Genomic DNA, 13157 nt, shown 5'->3' on the forward strand with positions numbered 1-13157 from the left:
ATCATTTAGTGTCATATGATGATTACATTACAGTTTTATAATGCAGGGCAAAATACATACAAGTTCAAAGTAGATTGGAAAAGAGGAAACAGTTTAAAATCCACCGTCCACACAGCAGAGGAAACAAAGCTTCCAGCTGTTTTTAAGTTAGAAAACCTGAGATCAGTGGAAAACAAAGAGACACATTAATCTGACAGAGACACATTTACATTCAACCATTTTATCCTGAGAGACTCACAAGTGAGGAAACTGTGGGTTCAAGGACACTTCAGCAGCTGGGGATCAAACCACCAACCCTGTGATCAGTGAATAACCCACAGTCTCTGTTGTTGTTCTGTGTCTCATCACTGCCACCTACAGGCTGAATGCAGTAACTACACATCTAAACTAATAACCTGTGCTTGATTATAATAATGAAGTAAAAACGTCTTAAAACCAAACTGACTGACACCTGGCTGCCCTGGTTTTTATAAAATCCATTTTGATTCTGGTAAACTACATAAATAACCAACAGAAATCCACTTAAACTTTAGTAACAGAGAAGAAGAAAGTTACGAATGTAAACAGACAGATGCACATGTGGAGTGAAGGCTGAGCTGAGGACTTACTGTGGCTCAAACTGCCTGAGAACCATAATGCTTTAAAGGTTAAAAAAACCTCAATAGTTTTGATGTCTCAGTCCAGACAGTTCATCAACAACAACTACACCTCTTTCAGGAAGTTTCCTGAAGCGTTTTCTGCAGCTCTTCATCTCCTTCTGTTGATGTCGTCTCCAGCTTTTCCATCTCAGAGATGTTTGGTGTTTTCTCTGCTTCCTGCTTCTTCTTCATCCCTGTGAGAACATGAAAGCAGTTTGTGAGTCACTGAGTTCAGACCATCTTCATCTGTAAAGTAACTAGTATCTGTATCTGTCAGACAAATGTAGTGGAGGAAAAAGTACAATATGTGCAGCTGTATAAGGTAGAAAAACACCTGAATACTCAAGTACATTTACCTACAAACTGTACTGAAGTACAACACTGGAGTCAATGTACTGATGAGAAAATGTTACAGAGCAGAGGTTTGTTACTTACAGAGATTTCTACGTTTTCACCAGGGACTCTGAGAATAATGAGGACAAGAGCAAAGAGAAAAAGACCAACACCAACAATGGCACCAACCCTCTTATTCTCCTCAGCTCCTGAATGAAGATGAGAAAGTGTTGAGGTGAGATGAAGAACAAACTCAGAGGAGATGCAGTTTTTAGTCAAGAATGAATCAGAGACATTTACCAGGTTTCTCTGACTCAGTGTTTTCTGTCACTGGAGGTCTCGTTGGTTTGTGAACTCATCTTTCTTTCTCACTGTTTCAAATAAGAAACAAACACCTTTAAACACTTTTTCAAATCACATCCATCTGATTTAGGAACAAACTTCTTCACTGTCTCTGATTCTTCTGATGGAAATTCAGTTTTAAATTCAGCAGACTCACCAACAGTAACATTCATGGTACAACTGGCTTCCAGGTCTGGACGTAACATGTGTACAGTCCACTGTCTGTCAGGTTCAATGAGGAGATTGTTCAGACTGATGATTCCTCTGATCAGATCTTCATGGATCAGAGTCGTCCTGTCTCTGTACTGATCCATCTGTGGATCAGTTTGGTCCTTTTCATGTCGATATGCGTGGACCACCTCTTTGTTGATGTCAGCTCTGGTAAAATCCAGCGTTTCTTTCCTCAAGTCCACTGATGGATCCAGACGACACTGAAGCTCAGCAACATCACCTTCTTCTGCCTCTTTCTGATTTCCTGTGGACAGAAAGAAACAAACCACAGAGACAGTTAGCTCTAAAAACAAACACTATTTCACACATTTAAACACTTTAACCACACACAGAGTCCTGGGCAAATCAGGGGTGTAACAAATCTACCTACCTAATCTATCTACAAATCAACCCGAGGATATTCCTCCTATGCTGAAAAAACTGATCTCAGTTAATTGAATAGTTTGAAAAAAAGTATCTAATCTGAAACCCGCGGAATATTTTCACACTCATGCAGCACTCCTCGTCAAACCACAAACCACAACACTCATTTTTTTACAGTGTACTGCTCTGACAGCCAGGAATCTGTAAAACCGCAGAGGTTCCGTCCATACAGTGAAGATCTGCGGTGTTCTGCACAACCTCCCTTCATGTACTGACACAGAAGATTCAGCAACCGACACCAATCCCTGTCTACACGGGAGGCTACAAAGTAACGCAGCCTGGAGTCAGCGTGTCTCCGGCGCCTGCGCAGTACAGACCTCGGAGCCGGTCTTTAATAACGTTCAAAAACAGTGACAGTGAATCTTGTCTCGACGCAAATTTGTTGACAGTTGTTAAAGTTTGTGTTGAAGCTGTGTTAAAAAGCCGTTGGTTCATCAGTGTGATCATCGTGGAGGCTGCAGCTCGATGTGTTGTTGAACTGTGTCCAACTCTCCCCAAACAACAGAAGCCGCTCTCTGACACAGCGTCAGGATGACATGAATAAAGAAGCTTAAACTCACCGCTGACAACTTGATGACTGAAGAATAAAACAAGCAGGAAGATACAGACTCTCTCCTCCATCTTCAGCTCTACTGTGACTCGTATGGTCTGGTGGTAATACCGCTTCAAACTCAGCTGTTCAGTTCATGCAGCGGGGAAACTTCTCCGAACACTCAGACACACCCCTCCTCAGAGAGAAATTCTCATTGGCTGAGAGCTCCCCGCTCAGAGAGCTCTCAGCCAATGAGAGTTTGTAGATGTAGATAGAACGTTAATCTCGTACATTGAACACGCCCATGCGTTCTATGAGCATTCCATTTGGCGGAAGTCAAAGCTCTGGTCGTGTTTTGACATCACGTGACAGTAACCACAGTTTACACAGTTACAAGTTGTAAAAAAGCAAATAAATAAAGGAAAAAAATTATAATGGTGAACTTTTCACTTTGAATTTCTCCTGTTCGTAGACATTTAGTATTTTTAGAATCAGGACTAATATTTCACTGTTTGTGTGTTTTCTCTTCCCAACTCTTGTCTTTAATGTTTCCCAGCAGAACATTGTGCTGTAACCAGATGATGGATGTTATTCACTTCACCTGTCAGTGAACTTTAATCCAACACTGAGCATTGATTCCATCAGTTTCCATCAGTTCTCCAGGTTGAGTAAAGTGCACAGAGTCATTGTATTATTATTATTCACTGTGCACAGATCAGCTTCAGGGTCTGGGAGTTTATTTCTCTGTTGTCTTCTTACACTTTGTCAGTTCATCGTGTAGTTGTTTAGTCTTCTGCTGTTTGTTCACAACAGGAATCTTCTGCTGCCGTTAAACAGACTATTAAAGATGATTAAATATAAATAACAGTTTGGAAGAAGAACCCCCCCCTCCAAGGTGGCAGCAGCTTTCCTCCATTAAAAAGAGAGACACAAAAGAGGACAAAGTTGAAAATGTGTCTCAGCTCATACACTGTGATATCTGAGAGGTGGTTCTGATGGTCTCAGACTGTAGCTGAGGTTCAGGTTTCATTAAAGGGAACAAACTGGGCTCAGGTCAAAGTGGGGTGAAGAGAACTACTTGTGCTACCAGAATGCATTGTGAACAGGTGTCTGTGAGTGTGTTTTACTGTGTGTGTTGTGTGTTCAGTGGATGGTTCATCAGATTGGACTCACACTCAGCTGTTTTCAAACCAACTTTATTTACAAACTCAGTCAGTGAACAACAAGTGAACAAAGGTTCCTGTCCAGCAGGAAACGTTTAACCAACAACTTCTACAGCAACACTGAAGCTGGTCAAAGTCATTTACTCATTTAGTATCATATGATGATTATATTACAGTTTGCATGGCAAAATACATACAAGTTCAAGGCAGATTGAAACTGCCTGAATTGCTGAAACCAGAGCAGCTGTTAAACACTCAGGTTCTAAACGTCTTCTCTCTCCAGCAGCCGTCCGTCCATCGACCATCAGTCCACGTCTGCCAGCTCTCGTCCCTGGTCTCCTCCTCCTCCCTCCTCTGACAAATGGCTGAGAGACAGAAAAACAGTTTGTGATTCTGATTCACTGATCTGTTTTCATTTGTGTAATGTTTGATCATTGAAACAACTTTACATCTCTGGGTCTCTAAAAGTGATTTAAATGAGCTGCCTGAGAAGTTTAGAGAGGAAATGTCTCTTTGGTGAAACTGGTAATAACTCAGAGACACAACAACTACTACAACTGTAGTATAAAACCTGAATACTCAAGTACATTTACCTACAAACTGTACTGAAGTACAACACTGGAGTCAATGTACTGATGAGAAAATGTTACAGGGCAGAAGTTTGTTACTTACAGAGATTTCTATGTTTCACCAGGACTCCGATAATCAGACCAAGAATGAAAAGAAGAACAGCAAGAACAGCAACAACAATGGCACCAACATCTCCACCTCTTCAGGTCCTGAATGAAGATGAGAAAGTGTCAGATTATCTTGTTCTCAGACAGAACGAAGGATGTAAATCAAAGACACAGTTTTTAGTCAAGAATGAATCAGAGACATTTACCACGTTTCTCTGACTCGATGATCGTTGTGTTTGTCCTGTTGTCTTGGTCTTTTCTCACTGCTTCAAATAAGAAACAAAAACTTTAAACACTTTTTCAAATCACATCCGTCTGATTTAGGAACAAACTTCTTCACTGTCTCTGATTCTTCTGATGGAAATTCAGTATTAAATTCAGTAGACTCACCAACAGTAACATTCATGGTACAACTGTCTGCTAGTCCTGGGACGTAACATGTGTACAGTCCACTGTCTGTCAGGGTCAATGAGGAGATGTTCAGACTGATGATTCCTCTGATCAGATCTTCATGGATCAGAGTCGTCCTGTCTCTGTACTGATCCATCTGTGGATCAGTTTGGTCCTTTTCATGGCGGTACAAGTGGACCACATCATCTTCTCTGTTGAGGTCAGCTCTGGTAAACTCCAGTGTTTCTTTCCTCAAGTCCACTGATGGATCCAGACGACACTGCAGTGAAACATCACCACCTTCTTCTGCCTGGTTCGGTTCAGTCTGACAGGTGATCTGATGAATCACTGGAGAAACAAAAATGAAACATACAGATTAAATTCCTCTAAAAGACAAACCATCATTTCATTCAAACACTAAAACACACAGAGCTGATTTTTCTCAGTTCAGAGGAGCAACAAAATGCACCTCCAGCAGCGACATTTATTCTCAAAACAAATAAATAAATAAATAAATCTCCAAATGCTGTATAGACATTAAAATTCTGATGAAACTGTCGAGTGTGTGTTGGTTTAACTGAGGGCTGAAACTACAGTTATTTTTCTCGTCCATAGATCTGATGAATATTTTCTCAGTTGATTGTGTAGTTGTTCAGGTTTCAGCTGTTTGTGGTGTTAAACTGAATTTATGATACACATGATAATCATGTTCACCTTCAGTAAAACACAGCACAGAGATAAATACTACAACACTTTAAACTAAAGATCAAGAGTTCATGAACTTACCCAGGACAACCGGTAAAGTTAAAGTCAGTGTCCAGTCCATTATTAAACCAGTTCACATGGGAACTGATGATAAAGTTTCCAGAAACATTCCTTATTTTTCGGATCACATTCAAAACATGTTTAAATGTAAAGTTCCCGACAGTGTATGACAGTCCCAACCCAGAACCCAACAGAGCAGCATATGTTCAGGAGTGTCAAAGTTCAGTCCATCACAGTGGACATCAGCAACACTGACAACCCTCCATAACAAGGGTTTTCTACTGAGTTCTACTCAATCAACTCACCAGTGACGCTGAGTCGACACTTGTCAGAGCTTGAACCGGACTCTGTGTTGACCTCACACAGGTACAGACCTGAGTCCTCAGTCCTGAGTCTGGACACATCAAGTCTGAGTCGTCCTTCTCTGAGGACGTCTTTGTCAAACTGGACTCGTCCTGAAAACTGTTCATCCTGAGACTCTGAGACCTCAACACCCTCATGGAGATGAAACAGTCTTGAGACTTTCTGATCAGTTATCAGTTGACAGAGGATATAAATGTTGGAGGAGCTGAGAGTTTTGGGTGTGAAGGTCCATTCCAGTGTGATGTGGTGGTTCTCCTCTGCCTGATAGAAGGTCTGTGCCACATTCACTACAAGTGTTCCTGCAGAGAGACAGAGAGGGAGAGGGAGGAGCAGGTCAAACCACTCAGAGAGCAGGATGAAGGAGTCAGGACAGAAACAGATGGTTTCAGTGACTGAGAATAAAGACCAGCAGAGCAGGAATCTAACTGAAGAATAAAACACAGACATCAAACATTCTAACCTCACTCTACTGTAATCTGACTCTATGATAATATCTTTATGAGGAGTTCTCAATGATCAGCTGCTGATGATATCATCCAGTCTGAGCTTTCACTGACTCTCACTGTTTTTTACAGCCTCAGTGTTTTTATTTTGGTCTCACTGGTTTAATTTCAGTCTCTCTCTGTTAATGTTTTAGAGGTGGGGCTGGACCTCAGGAGTGAAGAGAGCTGATGGTGGAATAAAGCTCTTCATACTTAAAGACACAGACAGGAAGAGAGAAAAAGATGGCGCATCAGCTTCCTCTTTCAGACTCAGTGTGTCCTGATGTGAACTCACTGCTGTTGTTGATATAAAATAAACTAAATCAATATGAGAACTTTCTAACAGAGACAGAAACACAAGAGTTCTCCTGGTTCACTTTCCTCTGTTCAAACTCTAATATATCTTCTTGTTTCTGACATGGCGGCAAATTTAAATGTTCCACTTTCCGTTGGCTTTACTTCCCTTTTTATTATTACACGTGTCACATGAATGTTGTCAAATGAAGCTTTAAAAACTAAAATGTTGCAGCGTGAGGTTTCTAAATATCAGATTCAGTCTCTGAGTTAAACTCTACACAGAGCTGATCATAAAGACGCTGTTTATGCTTTAACCTCCACATTAACATCATTTCACTTTACTGCTGTTTATAAAGTGAACTGACTGTGTTTCGTTCCGCCTGTAAAATGGCGACCGTCTCTCTCCATGTGAGGTGAACTCAGCAGCTCTCCTTACATCTCACTGCATCAAACTCTTCAGAAAACCAACAGACTGACCCAGTAGTTTAACACTGAAACAATGAAAGGAGCTGAAAGATCAGAGTCTCTCTCTGTGCTCTGTGTCTGTAAAACTTGTGTGAGTCAACAATCAAATGACAAACTCTCCACGGTCATTGAGAGGGAAGTGATGAAAGTAGGATGGAGAGTCTCTCTCTCCGCTCGTCACCTCTGACTGCAGCCACCAACTTTCTACCCAGTCTGGTCCTTAAAGCAGCTCATTTAACAGATGAGAACTAATGAGAACATCTTTAATCTGACTGATGATAAATAAACAGGCTTCATGTTACATTGTGTCCATACAGCAACAGAGGAACTGTAACACCTCCAGCAGGGACTCTTACTGTCAGAAAATCTCTGAGTGAACAAAATAGAACAATAAATGATCGTGAACTCACCACTGACAGCGACAGAGAGCTGAGAAATAAGCAGGAAAACACACAGAGTTTCCTCCATGATTTTCTCTCTCCGGACGGCAGCGACAACAGAACGTGATGTCGTCACACGCCAATGACAGCGCTGTTAGCAGCAGAGTTTCACTACTTCCTCATTCGGTGCGGAATTCACTTGGTACAATAAGCAGTCAGGTCTGGGACGTAACATTCGTACCGTCCACTGTCAGACATCTGTACAGAGGAGATCCTCCAGCAGCGGCTTTAATTTAAAATCTCCAAACACTGACTGGATGTTACATTTTGGATGAAACTTTGTATGTCTGTCTAACACGGGACTGTTAAACCAGTTCAGACTGTCTTAGGATCCAGCTGAACTTCCTCCGCGGACGAACTACGAAGCCTCCTGTGTGCGCGTCCACGCCTCCCCAGCACTGGACTCCATACCGCCTGTACGAGTCCATACTCTCTCTACGCGCGTCCACAACACACACACCTGCTACCTGCTTCCTTCCCACAACACACAGTCTTTCCTCTAAATTTCAAGCAGTGTGACCAAACCACAGGCTGGGTGGTTTTCATGTGTCACAGTGAAACCACATTTCATAAACTAGTGAACTGTGAAATGCAGCCTCTGAAAAGGTCTTGGGGAAACTGACGGAGAGAGAGACAGAGACAGAGTTAGAGAGCTGAGTCCTACAAGAGTCTTTAAACGCTGAGTGTCAACAGAGCTAACACCAGGTACTGAGTGAGGACCAGTCATTCTGAGTGACAGAAAAAGGTGGTTTGTTTTCTGAGTGAGGACCAGGAGGAGAGGACGTTTTACTCAAACAGCAAATCGTTTAACATCGGGGCTTTACCATGTAGGCATCTTAACCATGTCAGGAACTCTGCAGTTTCAGATCTGTTCTCTGTAGTGAGTTCTTAATTTAACTAACAACCTGCCTCTTCACATGAACGCACCCAAGAAATCCTAGGTTGACTGAACGAGTTGATGACCAGCATCGTGTGATTGTGGTTATTAACTATGAACTATGAAAATGGATTTGATACCTCAGCCCAGCCAGTTCACCAACTACACCTCTTTCAGGAAGTTTCCTGAAGCGTTTTCTGCAGCTCTTCATCTCCGTCAGTTGACAGGATCTCCAGCTTTTCCATCTCAGAGATGTTTGGTGTTTTCTCTGCTTCCTGCTTCTTCTTCATCCCTGTGAGAACATGAAAGCAGTTTGTGAGTCACTGAGTTCAGACCATCTTCATCTGTAAAGTAACTAGTATCTGTATCTGTCAGACAAATGTAGTGGAGGAAAAAGTACAATATGTGCAGCTGTATAAGGTAGAAAAACACCTGAATACTCAAGTACATTTACCTACAAACTGTACTGAAGTACAACACTGGAGTCAATGTACTGATGAGAAAATGTTACAGGGCAGAAGTTTGTTACTTACTGAGATTTCTACGTTTCACCAGGACTCTGAGAATAATGAGGACAAGAGCAAAGAGAAAAAGACCAACACCAACAATGGCACCAACCCTCTTATTCTCCTCAGAGATTAAAACCGGTAAAAAATACCGAATAAATATTTGTGTTGTAAAAAGTTGGATTGTCACTGAAACAAGACTCAACACAAGCAGCTTCCTCTTTCAGACTGGACTCAGTGTTTCCTGATGTGAACTCACTGCTGTTGTTGATCAGTTTCTTTTCATTTTCATGCTCATCTGTTGGCTTTATTTCCCCTTTTATTATTACACATATGTAACATGAATGTTGTCAAATGAAGCTTTAAAAACTAAAATGTTGCAGCGTGAGGTTTCTAAATATCAGATTCAGTCTCTGAGTTAAACTCTACACAGAGCTGATCATAAAGACGCTGTTTATGCTTTAACCTCCACATTAACATCATTTCACTTTACTGCTGTTTATAAAGTGAACTGACTGTGTTTCGTTCCGCCTGTAAAATGGCGACCGTCTCTCTCCATGTGAGGTGAACTCAGCAGCTCTCCTTACATCTCACTGCATCAAACTCTTCAGAAAACCAACAGACTGACCCAGTCTGAGGTTAGTGAGGAAACTTCAGTTTTAACTCTGAGGTTTCAGGGTCACAACCAAAGTTCACCTGTTATCAGGTAAATCACCATGGTAACTGATGCTGAACGGCTAACCTGCTCCTGTCAGCAGCTACTGACCAATCAGATCACTGGAAAACTAGAGTCATCATTCCTACGGGATCAACAACTACACCTCTTTCAGGAAGTTTCCTGAAGCGTTTTCTGCAGCTCTTCATCTCCGTCAGTTGACAGGATCTCCAGCTTTTCCATCTCAGAGATGTTTGGTGTTTTCTCTGCTTCCTGCCTCTTCTTCATCCCTGTGAGAACATGAAAGCAGTTTGTGAGTCACTGAGTTCAGACCATCTTCATCTGTAAAGTAACTAGTATCTGTATCTGTCAGACAAATGTAGTGGAGGAAAAAGTACAATATGTGCAGCTGTATAAGGTAGAAAAACACCTGAATACTCAAGTACATTTACCTACAAACTGTACTGAAGTACAACACTGGAGTCAATGTACTGATGAGAAAATGTTACAGGGCAGAAGTTGATGCTGCTTTTGATACGATTGACCATCACATCCTTTTACAGAGACTGGAGCACTTTATTGGCATTAAAGGAACGGCACTAAACTGGTTTAAGTCCTATCTATCTGATAGGCTTCAGTTTGTACATGTTAACAACTGCTCCTCCATACACACAAAAGTTAGACATGGAGTTCCACAAGGGTCAGTGCTTGGACCAATCCTCTTCACTCTGTATATGCTTCCCTTGGGCAATATTATCAGGAAACACTCCATAAATTTCCATTGTTATGCAGATGATACACAGTTTATCTGTCAATGGAGCCTGATAAAACCAATCATCTAGCCAAACTCCAGGCTTGTCTTAGGGACATTAAAATCTGGATGACAAGCAACTTCAACTGAAGTCATTATAATTGGTCCTGAACATGTCAGAAACAAACTTGATGTAGCTCCACTAGACGGCATTGGCTCCCAGCCATCCCACTAGAACCCTGTTCTCCCAGAATGCTGGTTTACTGGTGGTTCCCAGAGTTTCCAAGAGTAGAATGGGAGGCAGAGCCTTCAGTTATCAGACTCCTCTACTGTGGAACCTTCTCTCAGTTTCGGTCCAGGAGGCAGAAACACCCTCTGTACCTTTAAGAGTAGGCTTAAAACTTTCCTCTTTGACAAAGCTTATAGTTAGGGTTGGCTCAGGCTTGAATCATCCCTTAGTTATGCTGCTATAGGCCTAGACTGCCGGGAGATCTCCCATGATGCACTGAGCTGCCCCCCTCCCCCGTCCTTAACCCAACAGGTCAAGGCAGATGACCGCCCAACCTGAGTCCGGTTCTGCCTGAGGTTTCTGTCTCTTTAAAGGAAGTTTTTCCTTGTCACTGTCTCCTAGTGCTGCTCATGGTGGATCTGTTGGGTCTCTCTCTGTAAATACCTATTTTAAAGAGTACGGTCTAGACCTGCTCTATTTGAAAAGTGCCTTGATTTGGTGCTATATAAATAAAATTGAATTTAATTGAAAGTTTGATACTTACAGAGATTTCTAGGTTTCACCAGGACTCTGAGAATAATGAGGACAAGAATAAGAGCAACAACAGTGAGAACACCACCAACAATGGCACCAACATCCTCCATCTTCTCAGCTCCTGAATGAAGATGAGAAAGTGTTGAGTTGAGATGAAGAACAAACTCAGAGGAGATGCAGTTTTTAGTCAAGAATGAATCAGAGACATTTACCAGGTTTCTCTGGTTCGATGATCGTTGTGTTTGTCCTGTTATCTTGGTCTTTTCTCACTGTTTCAAATAAGAAACAAACACTTTAAACACTTTTTCAAATCACATCCGTCTGATTTAGGAACAAACTTCTTCACTGTCTCTGATTCTTCTGATGGAAATTCAGTATTAAATTCAGCCTGTGTGATGATTCCTCTGCTCAGGTTTACATGTTGGACTTCTAAATGTTCATCTCAGTAAATAGAGTGCTGAGCAGCCACACTCCATCAGGTCTAGTTCAGCAGTAAAGTCTCTGACAACCCTCCATAACAAGGGTTTTCTACTGAGTTCTACTCAATCAACTCACCAGTGACGCTGAGTCGACACTTGTCAGAGCTTGAACCGGACTCTGTGTTGACCTCACACAGGTACAGACCTGAGTCCTCAGTCCTGAGTCTGGACACATCAAGTCTGAGTCGTCCTTCTCTGAGGATGTCTTTGTCAAACTGGACTCGTCCTGAAAACTGTTCATCCTGAGACTCTGAGACCTCAACACCCTCATGGAGATGAAACAGTCTTGAGGCTCTCTGATCAGTTATCTGTTGACAGAGGATATAAATGTTGGAGGAGCTGAGAGTTTTGGGTGTGAAGGTCCATTCCAGTGTGATGTGGTGGTTCTCCTCTGCCTGATAGAAGGTCTGTGCCACATTCACTACAAGTGTTCCTGCAGAGAGACAGAGAGGGAGAGGGAGGAGCAGGTCAAACCACTCAGAGAGCAGGATGAAGGAGTCAGGACAGAAACAGATGGTTTCAGTGGCTGAGAATAAAGACCAGCAGAGCAGGAATCTAACTGAAGAATAAAACACAGACATCAAACATTCTAACCTCACTCTACTGTAATCTGACTCTATGATAATATCTTTATGAGGAGTTCTCAATGATCAGCTGCTGATGATTTCATCCAATCTGAGCTTTCACTGACAGGTTTTTATGTTTCCTTTGATGTCACTGGCTTCAGTTTCAGTTCTGTTAGCATCTTAGAGGAGGGGAGGAGAGCAGGTGGTTGAACTAACAAGATCTTCACACAGACAGGAAGAGAGAAAAAGATGGCGCAAGTGAAAACCCCCTTTAGAAGGTGTCGGTTTTATGTGATGTTGCTGGTATGAAGTCAGTTTGAGTATCAACAGATGAGTGAAGGTTCAGTCACTAATGTTTCATCAGACTCAACACAAGCAGCTTCCTCTTTCAGACTCAGTGTTTCCTGATGTGAACTCACTGCTGTTGTTGATATAAAATAAACTAAATCAATACGAGAACTTTCTAACAGAGACAGAAACACAAGAGTTCTCCTGGTTCACTTTCCTCTGTTCAAACAAACACTGTGTTTCCTGTCTCTGTTGGTTAAACCTCAGTCTCACTTACTTCCTGTTGTTCATCATCTCAGTTTAAAGTTGAGATTTAAATGTTCCACCATCTGTTGGCTTTACTTCCCTTTTTATTATTACACATATGTAACATGAATGTTGTCAAATGAAGCTTTAAAAACTAAAATGTTGCAGCGTGAGGTTTCTAAATATCAGATTCAGTCTCTGAGTTAAACTCTACACAGAGCTGATCATAAAGACGCTGTTTATGCTTTAACCTCCACATTAACATCATTTCACTTTACTGCTGTTTATAAAGTGAACTGACAGTGTTCAGACTTTGTATAGTTTTCATGCCTCTGTTCTCATCCACAGACATCATGTTCGCTCTGACAGTGTGAACGCATCAGTTTCCCAGATCTCACAGAGTAAAACACTGAAAACAATGAATAAACCAACAGGCTGACACAGTGGTCTAACACTGAAACAATGAAACAGTATCACTGGATATA

General features: G+C 41.7%; 1 protein-coding gene across 30 annotated transcripts in view; it reads right to left on the bottom strand.

The window, feature by feature from the left end:
- Window positions 1-13157, bottom strand: part of LOC108883801 (polymeric immunoglobulin receptor) — a 73984-nt gene that overhangs the window by 48351 nt on the left and 12476 nt on the right. For 5 of the 30 annotated variants that reach the window (XM_051070347.1, XM_051070336.1, XM_051070342.1 and 2 more), the window contains one exon: window positions 709-832. The exons of 2 other annotated variants lie outside the window; for them this stretch is intronic. Coding sequence is in view for 9 of the 28 variants with exons in the window: in XM_051070321.1 (XP_050926278.1) it covers window positions 4730-5077; window positions 5800-5980; window positions 11830-12153 (853 nt within the window). In the remaining 19 variants the exon portion in view is untranslated. Of the gene's footprint in view, window positions 1-708; window positions 833-1073; window positions 1091-1160; window positions 1181-2527; window positions 2694-4334; window positions 4442-4545; window positions 4606-4729; window positions 5078-5799; window positions 6157-7511; window positions 8447-8586; window positions 8711-8951; window positions 9549-9745; window positions 9870-11103; window positions 11215-11305; window positions 11363-11648; window positions 12571-13157 lie in introns of those variants that run through there. 23 more of the 30 variants (XR_007813178.1, XR_007813177.1, XM_051070321.1 and 20 more) reach the window with 17 other exon arrangements.

The sequence above is a fragment of the Lates calcarifer genome, linkage group LG5 (assembly GCF_001640805.2).
Source record: "Lates calcarifer isolate ASB-BC8 linkage group LG5, TLL_Latcal_v3, whole genome shotgun sequence".
NCBI classification, from domain to species: Eukaryota; Metazoa; Chordata; class Actinopteri; family Centropomidae; genus Lates; species Lates calcarifer.